At 59.3% G+C, this 13,739-nt stretch overlaps 1 protein-coding gene across 1 annotated transcript; it reads left to right on the forward strand.

The window, feature by feature from the left end:
- The first annotated feature begins 210 nt into the window (after positions 1 to 210).
- On the forward strand, positions 211 to 11,347 carry TAMALIN (trafficking regulator and scaffold protein tamalin). Its single transcript, XM_022572117.3, has 9 exons — positions 211 to 1,186; positions 1,802 to 3,589; positions 5,694 to 5,743; positions 7,354 to 7,408; positions 7,514 to 7,616; positions 8,782 to 8,875; positions 8,981 to 9,047; positions 9,621 to 9,687; positions 10,144 to 11,347. The coding sequence occupies exons 2-9, from the start codon at positions 3,338 to 3,340 to the stop codon at positions 10,650 to 10,652; spliced, it is 1,197 nt and encodes a 398-aa protein (XP_022427825.2). The 5' UTR covers positions 211 to 1,186; positions 1,802 to 3,337; the 3' UTR covers positions 10,653 to 11,347.
- Positions 11,348 to 13,739: the final 2,392 nt, after the last annotated feature.

Genomic DNA, 13,739 nt, shown 5'->3' on the forward strand with positions numbered 1-13,739 from the left:
GGACATGCTCAGGAATAAGGTACAGATTGAGTGCAGATGTCTGCGGGAGCCAGAGCAATGGGGCTTTTGCAAAGAGGCTTCCGGGGGGGAGGAGAACAGAGGGGGAGGTGTCCTAATATGAGGCTCCAGGTGGCGTGCAGCATGCTTCCCTCCCCCCCCCCCCCCCCCCCCGCCACCACCAGCCTTAAGAGAGCTGCAGAAGATGGGATGAGGAGAGCAGATGCTAGACCAGAGACTCGGGCTCAGGAGGAAGTCGTGGAGGGTCGGAAAAAGCAAAGCTTTAGGCCTGGTGTACTGTCTGACGTGTGCAGGTTCCTGCACGGAGGAAGCCCACCAGCTGTCTGCCCTCACTGAGCAGTGTCACCTGCTGCTGGGTGACAAACACACAACTTCCTAACAGGTGTGAAACTCCAGAACTCAGTGACCGAAGCGGGGCTTGGTGTCTCAGCTGAACACAGACCATCTCAGGCCAGAGAGGAGCTCTGGGGGCTCCTTAAACCCGGCTGGGATTCCAGGAGGGGGTCTAGCACCAGCCAGGCAGCCCTTCGGAGTCTGATTTGAAGATTTTTCCGAGACTCATGGCCACCAGAGGGCACCACCACCCCACAGTGTGGCATCTTGGGCTCTCCATCACCTCCCTGGAGAAACTGGGAAGATTGGGAGGAGGAAGCAGGCGCGGGTCTCTGAGCTCTCAGCGGGAGCTGCCAGCAGCTGAGTTAAATAGTCTCCAGAGTCAGGAGACCTGGGCTCTAGTGGGTTCTAGTGCCTGTTCTGCCACCGTCTTTCCCTCCCTGGTTGGCTTCAGTTCGCCTCCTCCGTTGAATAAGGACTTGGACCACTTGGTGTCCTTTCCGGCCCACGGGGCCCTTCCCGGCTCTGAAGCTCTAGGCTTTGAGGAAATCATGCAATGAACGTGACAGAAATTGCATCTCCTGGGCCCACCTTTACTCTGGGGTTCTCTAGGGTGCCCTGCCTGGCAGGAGGCGGAAACTGATGTAAGCGTCACTTCTCTGGTGCTGTTGTCTGACTTGGATGTCGGGAGGCGGACTGGCCTGGAGACTGATGGGCAGTCTCTGTCTCCACGTCAGTCTGAAGGAGGAATGTCTCAACAGAGCTGGCAGACACAGGTGCTGTGACACCCGTGGTGTCTGCTCCTCCAGGTTTCAGGCGAGGAGGTGTCCCTTAGGTAAGCCTCTGGGATAGGTGGGGTGGCGGTATGGAAGAGCTTACAAGATGCCCTTTTGAGGGTCCCTGCATGAATAAGCACAGAGCGAGGAGGATAGAAACCATTGCCTCTGCTGCCTTTGCCCGCCTCCCCATCCCCACCCCCGCTGCAGATGCCGTCTGTCAGGAGCAGGCAGCAGACGGTCCAGGGGTCCATCTGTGCTAATGCTTCACAATAGAGTCCCGTGTTTCCCCACCAACGCCCCCTCGGCCCCTCAGCTGATGGCCACTTGGTGATGCCAAGGGGGAAGGTGGGAGGAGGGAGAGGAAGGCACTAAGGGAGCTAGCACTTGGTTCGTGGCAGTCCCCAGTCCACCGCCTGCCCCCCACACAACGAGCATCCTGCCATCTGGACTTGTGTAATCACTGCAGGGTGAAGAAGCGCCCCCTCCCCCCACACACCTCCTGTAGGGGCTGAGGCCCCAGGGGCCTGGGGGTGGGGAAGACACAGATGGAGTCAAGGAGACTAGGAAGCAAGAAGACGGAGACAGACCCATGGACTGAGAGAGACAGGAGACAGAAAGCCTTTCCTGGCCTCCCCAGGCTGATGGGCCACTAGCCCCTCTGTACTCCGCAGGCCATGCATCTAACACAGCACCGGTGCGTGTATCACTCCCTACCTGACCAAGAGCCTCTGTAACCTGGCCTGGAGCAGGGCTTCAACATAGGGTGAATGAAGAACAGCGGAAGACAGCATCACACAGTGGTTAGATTGCAAGCTCTGCAACCAGGCTGCCCAGGTTCGAATCAGCTCTGCCACTGAGTGACCTAAAGCAAGTTACTTAACCTCTCTGGGCCTCAGTTTCCTCCTCTGTAAGGGATGATAATGGTATCTATTTTCATAGAGTTTGTTATAAAGACCAAATGAATTCATTCATGGATGTAGAAGATGTAAAAGATTACACAGTCAGCTGTAAAGGCATAACGGTTAAGGGAACACTGGAGGAGGGGCCAATGTGGACATTCCTGGCTTCTGTTCAGTGGCAGACGTCGGGATGTGGAGCCCCCAACTTGTGATGCTGACGCCCTGCGGTGGCTGGCCACTCTTTAGATGCCAGACCTGGCCTTCCACTTCCTCCTCTCACTTCTTATTCGGGTACCACTGACGACAGCTGGGACATTCCCACCTCTCCCATGGCCTGGCAGCCACCGGCAACACAGCCGGGGGTGGGGGGAAGATGCTCCCCAAAAAAGGTCAGATGATGGCTGAGCACCATCCCCCAACCCTGAGCACCCACTCAGCGCGGTCACATCCCCTGCTGTGAGTCAACCCCCATAGTAAGGATGTATCGGCTGGGAAAAGGATACCTGAGCTCCAACATCAGGAGGTGAGGAAAGGTTTATCCAGGAGGAACAACTCCTGACCTTCTGAGGGGACAGGCCAGAATTAAGTCTACTACTTTTTGGGTTACCCCCTCTTCCCTTTCCCCATGACATGGGAAGGAGAGGCAGCCTCTTTGAACTCTTCTGGGACAGCTGGGTAAGGGGGAAATCCTGGACCCTTTCACTCCCTAGCGGCTTCTGCACAGTTAGTTCAGGGCCATCTCTTCCCTCCCATCAGGGACCTCACCCCTCCCCCTGCCTCCCTCTCCTTGCCTAAAGTCTCCTGCAGCCTCTTGGGTCTCCTAGAATCTTACTCTGGGCGGCCTCCAAACCTCCTCCTAAGGACTCCTACGGTCGCTCCACGGCCAGACTGCTTGAATCTCCAAAGATATCCATCCCTAAATTTTCAAATCTCGTGCACAAGCCCCTTCACAGGCTCCCCGTCCCTCAGGTATCACGGAGACCTATGCTCCGCCCCCCGATGCCCTGGACCCCCCTCCCCTCTGAGGCTAGCTTTTCCCCCTATTGAGCACTCCGGTCCCCAAGAGTTTCCCCAGCCTGGCATGCCTCGGGAGCTGTGGGCGGGGCTCCGGGACTGCTGGGGGCCCCCCCCCCGGGAGGGGGCGGAGCCGGCCGTGCGGGGGGCGAGGCCCCGCGAGGCCGCTCCCCGCCCGCCCCGATCCCCGAGCCTATAAAGGGAGGCGGCACACCACCCTCCCGGCTGGCATCCCCGAGTCGCCGCTTGCCCCGCCGCGCGGAGCGAGCGCCGCCTCCGAGGGGCGCCGGAGCCATGACCCTCCGCCGACTCAGGAAGCTGCAGCAGAAAGAGGAGGCGGCGGCCGCCCCAGACCCCGCTGCCCCGGCCCCCGACTCGGAAGCTGCTCCAGCCCCTCCGACCCCGACCCCGGCCTCGGGCCCCCCTGCCGCAGCCGCCTGCCCTGGGACCCCCGGGGACGAGCTGTACGCGGCGCTGGAGGACTATCACCCGGCCGAGCTGTATCGCGCGCTCGCCGTGTCCGGGGGTACCCTGCCCCGCCGAAAGGTGCGTATCCCCCCCAACTCCCGCGGCCCCCCGCCCGGCTCTCGGTACCCTCCGGGATCCCTTCCTCAGGACCCGCGCAACCCGCAGCAGCCCCCATTCGCGCCTGCCGACCCCCACACCATTCTCCTGGGGTCCCCGAGTTCCCCCATTCCTCCCCAGCCCGCTGATCCCCCACGGACACGTTCAGATCCTGCTGGGTCCCCTCGACCCTCTGCTCAGAAGGAGCAATCCCCCATACCCGCGACCCCGGCTCTACGCCGCCCCCGACCTGGCGGATCTCCACTCCCCATGCGCCCCCGCCCCGTCTCGCTGCTCTCCTTCCTGCCGCCTCCCCAGGTCCCCTTCCCCTCGCCCTAGCTGGTCTTCGGCCACCCCCGAGCCCCGCCTCCCCGCGTCCAGACGTCTCGAGGTCCCCAGGACGCCTCGCCCGAGCTTCTCCCGTGGGAGCGGGGAGGCCTTGGGCTGGGGTCCCGCCGCTCGCCCAGTCAAGTTGAGAGTCCGCGGGTTCCAGGTGGGGAGGGCGGCGGACGCGCCGCGTGCCTTCTAGCGGGGGAAGTGCGTGCGGCGCCGCCGACCCTTCCAAGGGGATGCCCGGATTCCTGGACTGGGGCCTGCCGCCTTGTCCTGCGTCTGAGGTGCGGGGCTCGAGGCCACCGCTCCCTGGAAGTCAGCCGCGACCGGACGCGGTGGGAGGGGTGGCAGGGCGCCTGCGGGGCAGGAAGGATGCGGGCCGCGCCCGCCCTTTGAGTCTCCCCCTGCGCAGGGCTCTTCCTCTGGCCTGAGGGGGACCCGAGCACTCAGAAAGGGGAACTCAAGACCCAGGTTAAGGAGAGGGGGCTGGTGGCCTTTCCCAGCTCAGCTCCCCTCCTCTCCCCCTGGCCCCTGGCTCCCCCCAACACAATGAACAGCTTGTTGAGAATTTGCATTTTATGAAAATCGGGTGGAAAGACAAAGGGGTCTCTCTCTCTGCGGCCCAGTCCTTCCTCCCTGGCCCATTTGGGAACTGTCCCCACCCCTGAGGCCAATCTTTGGTTCTGGAGAAGGAGGGCTTCCTTCTCTTCCTGGCCTTGGGGCAGCCTGGGGGGAGGGTTAACAAGGGCACGGACCAGGAAGGCCCTGGGCTGTTTGGGGCACACAGGACAAGGGCTGGTCTGGCACTGGGCTTCTTCCAAGGATCAATAATTTAGGGAGGGAGAGAGACTGCTTTAGTTTCTCAAGGACCCAAAAGAGGTAGGGACCCTCAGCTCTGTCATCCGCCATGCCAAAAAAAAAAAAAAAACCTCCCAATGTCTCTCCTTAAGTATAGTGAGACTTATGGACAAGTTTGAGATCCAAGGTTTTGTTTTTTTGTTTGTTTTTGTCCCAGAAAGCAACAAAATATATGGCAATGTTGAGAGACCCAGGTGGAGCTGGGCACAGTTGGCCACCCGCAGCTGGAATCCATAGTTGGTCCCTGAAACAGTCTACTTTGAGGGAGGAGGCTGGGCCCCTCTGTCCCCTGCCTTTCCATGTTCAGGCTGAGAGTCCAGCCCTCCAGACCTGGGCCTCTGACCCCGGCTCCCCCGAGCCACTCTGTGTGAATGAGAAATTAGGAGAGACCTGACCGGCCCAGGGGCCTCTGGAGTGTTTTGATAGGCAAGCCCAGGGGCCCCCTGCCCTTCCTTGAATAACATCTGGGAAGAGCCCCTGCTTCAGCTTGTGGGGTCTAGGGGGCCTGAGCCGCCGCAGACGTGCGCCCTGGGGGTGGAGACTGTTCTATCTAGAGTAATGAAACCCCCTACCCTCCAGGTTGGGAACCAGCACAGGGCTTAGAGGTTCATGCATCTGGAACCCGGGAGACTGTTGTGCCCCCACAGTCCTCCCGGCTGTGGGGGTAGAGCTTAGGGAGAAAGCTGCGGAATGGTGCTGATGGTGGCACTCTGCAGGTATCTACGCCGGCACCAGAGTAAGTGTGGAGCTGGGGCCGGACACACAGGCAACAGGAAGCGGGGTGCCGGGTCTAGGGCCGGAGCCCAGGTGAGAAACCCCCAAAGGAGGGCTCTCACCATCTGCTCCAGGGCAGCTCCCTCTCACCTGCTCCTTCCTGACTCTCCTTCCCACCCAGGGCTCGGGACTGCGCTGGAAGAATCTCAGCCAGAGTCCTGAACAGCAGCGGTGAGTCACCATTACCGCAGCCCCTGCCCTGGTCCAAAAGGGTGAGGCGCTGGGTTGGGGGCAGCACGACACAGCATCTCAGCCCAGCCAGGGGGGAGTCATTCTCCCACCCTCTCAGCACAGCACAGCACCCTTGCTAGGAATGAGGGGCAGGTGGAGGTGTGGGCTGTGTGAAGGGGGTGGCAGAGGAAGGAGATAGGGACTTTTGAGTCATCAGGTGCTCCTCAACCCACCCCCAGTCCCTGCCAGTTCCCCCTCCCCGGAGAGATCTGGATCTGGGAGGAGGGAAGCAGGAAGTCTTCGGGGCTACCCTGAGCCCTCCCAGCCCAGCAAACTCCGAGGGCCCAAACCATGGCCAGGCTACGTCCAGCTGCTCCAGTCTGTCTGCCCCTGCACCCAAAACCTCAGTCCTCTGCTGGTCCCGTCCTGTGGTGGCCTCTTAGGAAGGGTCTGAGGTGAGGGCAGAAGTAGGTGCTGACTCAGGCCCCACTCTGCCCATGTCCCGTCCTGATTTGGGCGTGGCTTCTTCCAAAATGGATCGGCAGACTATGGCCCGCCGGCCAGACTGGCCTTGAGCCAAGAGTTGTTTTTATATTTCGAAAGGGTCGTACAAATAAAAACAAAGAACAATATAGGACGGAGGCTGTCAAATAATTTAGGTCTCGAAAAGAAAGGCTAAAATATTTACTGTCTGACCCTTTGCAGAAAAAGTTTGCCAACCCTTCCAGAAAACCAGAGAGCACTGGAGTAGACACAGAAGTCACCCTGCTTCCTGCCCCAATACGTGTAGAGGGGGAAAGCCCTGCGTTCAAAGTAGGGAGGAGCTCAGGCTGGGGCGGGGAGTTGACGCTCAGCATTTGGGGGGTATGTGGGTCAGGTTGGGCACTGAGAGGCCTGGATCTCCAGGGCCTTTCTGAGGCCCTGAGGCTTGAAGGGGCCTTTGCAGGCTGCTTTAACTCTGCCTCTGGCCGGGCGGGAAGGAAGGGGGTGTGGGGGTGGGCAGAGGAAACTCTGGGCTCCCCCAGCAGACGAGAATCTGGAGCTACTCCAGACCATTGTGTCCAGTGGGCAGGCCTGCAGTGCGGGAAGGGGCGGCCTCGAGGCTCCCCTCCCCCCAGCCCTCACATCTGGTGGGCTGGCCTCACCGCAGCTGGGAGGAGCAGCTGTGGTCTGGGCTCAGCCTCGTGACTGGCCTCTGGGGGTGGGGCCAGCCCTCTCCCCAGGGCTCTGCAGAGGACGGTGCTCCAGGCTGTGGCCGAATTTGGGGCCTCAGCTAAGTCAGTAAGTAGTATTCTGGGGCTCACTGGAAAGCTGGGAGTGTGGCTGAAAAACTCAGCTAGTCCACCGGCTCTGGGGGTCAGCCGTTCCAGTGCCTCCCCCACCAGGGGCTGGATTGACGCTGTGTGGCTCAGTGAAGCTGATTTCAGCTGCGAATGGGAAAAGGACATTCCAACAACCTGTGATGAGTGTGACTTGTCACTGGAGACAGTGAACCCTGCCTGGATGTACCAGAGCAGACTCCCAGCATTAGCGGGGGGCCATGCTATGGGACTGGCAAGCTCCTTTTAATCCTGACAGTCTTGATGAGATGGCCCCTGTGTCTCCTGCAGGAAAGTGCTAACTTTGGAGAAGGAGGAGAACCAGACCTTCGGCTTTGAGATCCAGGTGGGAGAAGCTGAGTGCGGAGGGAGGGACGGCTTGGGAGGCTGGTCAGAGGGCTGGATGGATCTCGCCCCACCCCTGGGCTGAGGGTCCCCTTGTTTATTACAGACTTATGGCCTTCACCACCGGGAGGAGCAGCGCGTGGAGATGGTGACCTTTGTCTGCCGGGTTCATGAGTCCAGCCCTGCCCAGCTGGCTGGGCTCACACCAGGTGAGGCATGAACCCGGGACACAGGGCTCTGGGAAGAGGGGTATGACCTTACTCCCAAGCAGAGGGGGTAAGAAATCTCTTCTGAAAACAATTTCCCTTCCTCCTCCTATTTTGAGAAGGCCAGAAAGAAGAATGGGTTGGACTTAGGCAAATTTGCCATTTACTGTGTGATGCTGAGCAGTCCCATCTGCACATTGGGGGCAATAACATGTCCTCACGTCAGCATGGTGAGGGAATCCCCTGGGCACAGAGCCAGGGCCTGGTAGGTGGCAGGTGTTGCTGCCGCTGTTTTTCCTCCCCCTGGCGATCTGGCAGTCCAGCATGGGCAGGAGGTGGGGTGGAACCACTCCATTAGATCTGCTTGATATCGAGGATCAGGGTCTGTCTTGCTCCCAACCTGGCCCCAAACTGGGGTACCTGTGATACTTCCTCTGACAAGGAAATGGTGCCACCGGTAGGAGACCCTTCGGATTGGCCAAATCTAGAGTCCCAAGTCCCAGGAAGGGACAGCTTGCGACCGCGCCAACTCACCCCCACCCAGTCCTGCCACCATTTCCTTCCCCAAGCCCTTACCTCCCTGCCTATTTACCAGCAGCCCCTGGTAGCTAAGTGGTATATTTCAACTTTGCAAAGTAGTTTCACATCCACCCTCCCTCCTAATCACCATGGTAGCCTCCGCAGGGGTCCACACCCCCTTTTCCAGATGGGAAATGGGCCCTCAGAGATGGTGCCTTGCTCTGCCTGAGGTCAGGGGGCTCTGCAGTGGCCCAGGGTATCAGAAGCTGAGGCTTCTTATGCCTGGGGCCGGTGTTAGTTCCCAGCTTGGTGCTTCTCACCCTGCCCCCTTCCTGTCTCGGCTGGGTGTCATGACAGCCTGTGGGCTGGACCAAAATAACCAGCTCTGGGGGCAGCCCAGGCTTGCCAGGAGGGCTCAGCCTTTGAGGACAGGGCTTCCTGAGAGTGAGGTGAGAATGTGGGTGTCTGAGGGCCTTGGCCCCTATGCTGGGGTGCCGGGCCTGGACACGATCTCCCCAGAACCATGACTGGGGGTAGGGAGTTCAGGAGAATTTTGTGGGGTCATTACCCCTACCCTTTCTGGCGAAGGTGGCTGGAATTCTTCCACATGGCCCGTGGAGCAGATTCTGATCCCCTCTCTGCCTGGCAGGGGACACCATCGCTAGTGTCAACGGCCTGAACGTGGAAGGCATCCGGCATCGGGAAATTGTTGACATCATTAAGGCGTCTGGCAACGTTCTCAGGTACGTCCAAGTGCCGCGGTCCCTCAGGGATTCCTGAGCTCAGCTTCTCTCAGTGTTTCCCCACCCTGTGGGCCCACTTAGCCTTTGATTCCCCAACCTCCTCAGACTGGAAACTCTGTATGGGACATCAATTCGGAAGGCGGAACTGGAGGCTCGTCTGCAGTACCTGAAGGTAAAGCAGCCCAGATACCGTCCAGTCGCCACCCTCCTCTTCCCAAGCCCCTGCCCCTACCGGCCCCACTCTTTTTTAGGGGTCATTTATCTGCTTGAACCTCCTTTTATTTTATTTTATGTATTTATTTTTTTGGCTGCGTTGGGTCTTCGTTGCTGCATGCGGCCTTTTTCTAGTTGCAGCGAGCGGGGGCTACTCTTCATTGCCGTGCGCGGGCTTCTCATCGCGTTGGCTTCTCTTGTTGCGGGGCACGGGCTCTAGGCGTGCAGGCGTCGGTAGCTGTGGCACACGGGCTCAGTAGTTGTGGCTCGCAGGCTCTAGAGCACAGGCTCAGTAGCTGTGGCGCACGGGCTTAGCTGCTCGGCGGCGTGTGGGATCTTCCCGGACCAGGGCTGGAACCCGCATCCCCTGCACTGGCAGGCGGATTGTTAACCACTGCGCCACCAGGGAAGCCCTGAACCTCCTTTTAACCTTAAGGCTTCTTCTGTGTACTCCCTGATCCCTCAGTCTGTACCCACCTCCTGCTAGTTTCTTGCTAGCTCCTGACAGTGAGGCAGGGCGTGTCTCTTACAGCAAACCCTGTATGAGAAGTGGGGAGAATACAGGTCCCTAATGGTGCAGGAGCAGCGGCTGGTGCACGGTGAGTAGATTAGGGGTGTGAAGGGCCACTTGCACCCCTACTGATACCCCCATTCCTGCTTCCCCCGCAGAACTAGTGGGTTACTTCCCCCTCCAAAGTGAAGAAAGGTTTGTTGAGCTACTACTTTGGGTACGATGCTGCCCCAGGCTGCTGCACACACATTTTTAGTTTATTCTCACAGTTGTTCCCTGAAGGAAAGTACAAGATAGTACCATCTCCATTTTACAGATGGGAACAGGAAGGCTCCAAGAGTTTGTTTCAGACCCCTTCCGTGGCTCTTGTGTCATAAGTGACCCTCACAAGGATCTGAGTGTATAATTCCTGTTTTACAGACAAGAGAAGTGAGGTTCAAGGTTGTGACTTGCCCAAGGGCCACACAGATGGTCAACAGGAAGGAGCTGAGGTCTCCTACCCGTGCCCTCTGACGGCCCTCCCTCGTGTCTTCTGCCCCGGCAGGCCTCGTGGTGAAGGACCCGAGCATCTATGACACGCTGGAGTCCGTGCGCTCCAGCCTGTACGGTGCGGGCCTGCTCCCGGGCTCACTGCCCTTTGGGCCTCTGCTGGCCGCCCCCGGGGGCTCCCGCGGCGGCGCGCGGCGGGACGGGGGCGACGCGGACGACGCCGTCTACCACACGTGCTTCTTCGGGGGTGCTGAACCGCCTGAACCCCCGCCGCCCCCGCCCCCCGCGCGCGCGCCCGGCCCGGGCCCCGCCGACGCTCCGACCCCAGGGCCCCGGGCGGTGCTGAGCCGCAGCGCCAGCGTGCGGTGCGCGGGCCCCGGGGGCGGCGGCGGCGGCGGCGGCGGCGGCGTGGGCGCGCCGAGCGCTCTCTGGACTGAGGCCCGCGAGCAGGCCCTGTGCGGCCCCGGCCTGCGCAAAACCAAGTACCGCAGCTTCCGCCGGCGGCTGCTCAAGTTCATCCCCGGACTCAACCGCTCCCTGGAGGAGGAGGAGAGCCAGCTGTAGGGGCGGGGGCGGGCGGGGGAAGGTATTTATTTATTTATTCTTTCCAGCCAGTGCAAAAAGGGGGCGGGGGCGGGCGCCTGGCCGCGGAGACTCCGGGAGCCCAAGGCGGCGGGGGAGGGTCCTCGCCAGCCCCAGCTGGCCTGCCTTCCTGGCTTGTGCAGAGTGGTGAATGAACCCGAGCCCCGGGCCCCTTTACTCCTCGCCAGAACTACAGTGGGAGGTGGGCACGGAGAGCTAGGCGAGCTCGGGGTTGGGAGAGGTTCCGGGGCCAAAGATGGGGCGTGCCATCCTACATCTGGGTCAGTAGTGCCTTGTGGGGTGTCCAAGAAAACCCCTTCTCCGGGTGAGAGGACCCTGCCCCACGAAGCCCTCTCCTTAGCTTTACTTGCTCCCCACCCTTGGCCTTGGGGAGAAATGGCCTATGCCCAGTCGTTTCCCCATCCCCCCACAGGCATAGTTCCAGTTAACCAGCGCTGGTCCCCCTCCCACCCAGCCTTGACTCCTAAGGGCTTGGCCCCTCCCAGGAGCCTGTAACTAAGTGGGGTCTTGCCCGGCAGGGGTCCTGGGTCCTCTGCCCCTTGGGGGACAGGAATGGGCATGTCTTGGGGGGATGGGGGCAGCACAGACTGTTCCACCGTTTTGCATATTGTTGCTTCTGAACCACAGACTGTATAAAATTGACGGTTTTTTGCATCTGTGTCAGTGTGGTGACTGCCCGAGGGGGAGGGTTGGGCTCGGGCAAGCCCTGACTCCACCACCCTGACCCCCGGTGCGCGCGCATGCGCGCGCACACAGACACACACACACTATATTTTACATCTAATTTGCTCGGAGCTTGCAGCCAGGGAAACAGACAGGGAGAGTTTAACTTACATGTACGGGCCTGAACTAGAGGCCCCACACCCCTTCAGAACTTGGGTCTCGTGTTTAATGTATCTAGAACTTCCCTCCCCAAACACCACAACTGGTGGGGTCAAGGCTCCTCTATACTTCTGAACTATCCTTGTGTAAAGAACTGCTTGGCATCCTTTCTCCCAGGGGTCTGGGGTCTCCTGCTTAGGAGACCTTAGCCATCACCCACCCAACCTGAGACAGGCCCAATCACTGGTCACTCATTGCTCTAGAACTCCTCAAAGCTTCCCATCACTCCTAGAATAAGATTCCAGCTCTTACGCAGGGATATCTGACTCCTGCCTGCCTCGTTTTCTTGCTTCCCCTCTCGCTCCCTGCTCTGGCCACTTTGCCCACGGTACACTTCAGATGCCCTGCCCTTGGGGTCTCTGCACTTGCTCTGTCCATAGCTGACTCCTTTGGTACTCAGCTTGGCCTCCCCAAGGCTGTCCCATCTGGTCTAAAATACTGTCGCACCCTCTGCTTTGATAGAGCCTTGTTTTATTTCCATCATACTTCTCATCCCCATCTGAAACTGTCTCGACCCGGATGGGTTTTGGGTTTTGCCTGGCTCCCTTTCCCATTAGGATATACACTCCATACAGCAGGACTCAGGGACCTCTCCTGTCTTACTCACTGCTTTATTTCTTGCCCAACGCTAGCGCATAATAGAGCCTCGATAAATACAGTGTGTGCTCAAAGCATCTTCAGGAGGTGGTCACCACCTTCTTTGAGGTGACCCGGGGCAAGTGACCTGTCCAGGGTCACACAGAAAGTAGGTGGCAGAGTTGGACCTGAGTTTTGAGCCTCCCGAGTGCTTCTCCCTGGCAGTAATCAGCATACAAGGGGTGGTTTTGAGAGGTCTAAGTGGCACCAGGCAGGCCTCTCCCTCCTGCACCACCGCACTTGCCTCCTGAATGGCTCCCTGCTTCGTCTCTCACCCCTGGACCACCCCTTCACACAGCAGTTAGGGTGATCTTTCCAAAAAGGAAATTGGGTCACAACCCTCCTCCGCTTAAAACCCATTATGGTTTCCCCTGGAATAAAAAAATCAAATCCAAACTCTTTATCATGGCCTAGCCATAATGTGTTGTCCCTCTGGGCAGACAAATTACAAAAACGCATCCCTTCCTGTGGGTTGACGGCAGCCACGCGGGCCCAACGATTTGGCAGCTGCGAGCCTCTGTGCAGTGCACAACCTCTGCGACTATACTGGGATGCCCTGCACGAGGCTCTGCAGGATCTGGGCCCTGCTGTTCTCTTCAAGCGCAAATCGTTTCTCCTTCTGTGTCGCTCATCATATTTAAGCCACACTATTCTTTCTAGTCCTATTCTCAAATATGCCAAGCTCTTTCCTGCCTCTGGCCTTTGCCCATACTGTTCCCTGTGCCTGGAATAGTCTTCTTTGCAAGACTGACTCCTCCAGCCTCAGATCTCATCTTAAACATCACCTCCTTAAAGAGATGTTCCTGATCTGATCAGAAGTTCCCTGTCCCCATTATGCTTTACCTTGAGCCCTCTATTTTTCTTTCCTTATAGCACTTACTCTCAATTGGTAATTTTACTGACTTCTTTTGTATCTGCCTTTCGCCTTTCTAAGGCAGGAAACTCAGCTGTGTTACTAACACCGCTCCAGGGACTAACACAACCTAGCGCGTGGCAGGTGCTCAATATATGGGAATGCCTCCTTGGGGCCAGCCCTGCACAGGGGTGACCACGACCTACCCACCTCTCAGCCCTGGAGGGTGGGGTGGGGAGGCCCCTGCCCTGCGCCATCTGTAGCTGGCATCTGTGGGTCCTTCTCACCAAATCCCTTCGGGGCTGGCTGTCGGCTCCAGCCAGGGCACACGCACCTGGCTGCCCTGCTCTCCCTGGTCCTGGGGAGGGAGGACATTTGATTAAGAAAACGGAGCTTCCCCAAGCTCCCTGTTTGAACAGCTGCTCTGCAGTGATGACAAACAGCAGCTCCCAGGGGCTCAGGTCTAGGGGAGGGGCCCTCTCGCACCTTTGTTCCCAGAGCCCCCGGCTGCCAGGAGACCAGCTGCCCGGGCATAGCCTAGCACCTTCCTGGGGGTGGGGGGCTGCCAGGGCCTCCCTGGCTTTCTTCTCCTAGAATAGATTCCCAGCCCCTCCCTTACCAGCCTGTCCCTCCCCTCCCCCACCAAGCACCTAGTGTTGGCAGCGATGTCAGCACCG

This window comes from Delphinapterus leucas, chromosome 11, assembly GCF_059928025.1.
Source record: "Delphinapterus leucas isolate spDelLeu-1000000601 "Yukka" chromosome 11, BTC_Dleu_Yukka2, whole genome shotgun sequence".
NCBI lineage: Eukaryota > Metazoa > Chordata > Mammalia > Artiodactyla > Monodontidae > Delphinapterus > Delphinapterus leucas.

Excerpts from the sequence above, each read along its gene's own strand:
- TAMALIN (XM_022572117.3), top strand. The coding sequence starts at position 3,338 with ATGACCCTCCGCCGACTCAGGAAGCTGCAGCAGAAAGAGGAGGCGGCG. Across the intron at positions 5,744-7,353 it reads CAGAGTCCTGAACAGCAGCG|GAAAGTGCTAACTTTGGAGA; the intron begins GTGAGTCACCAT and ends TGTCTCCTGCAG. Across the intron at positions 7,617-8,781 it reads GCTGGCTGGGCTCACACCAG|GGGACACCATCGCTAGTGTC; the intron begins GTGAGGCATGAA and ends TCTGCCTGGCAG.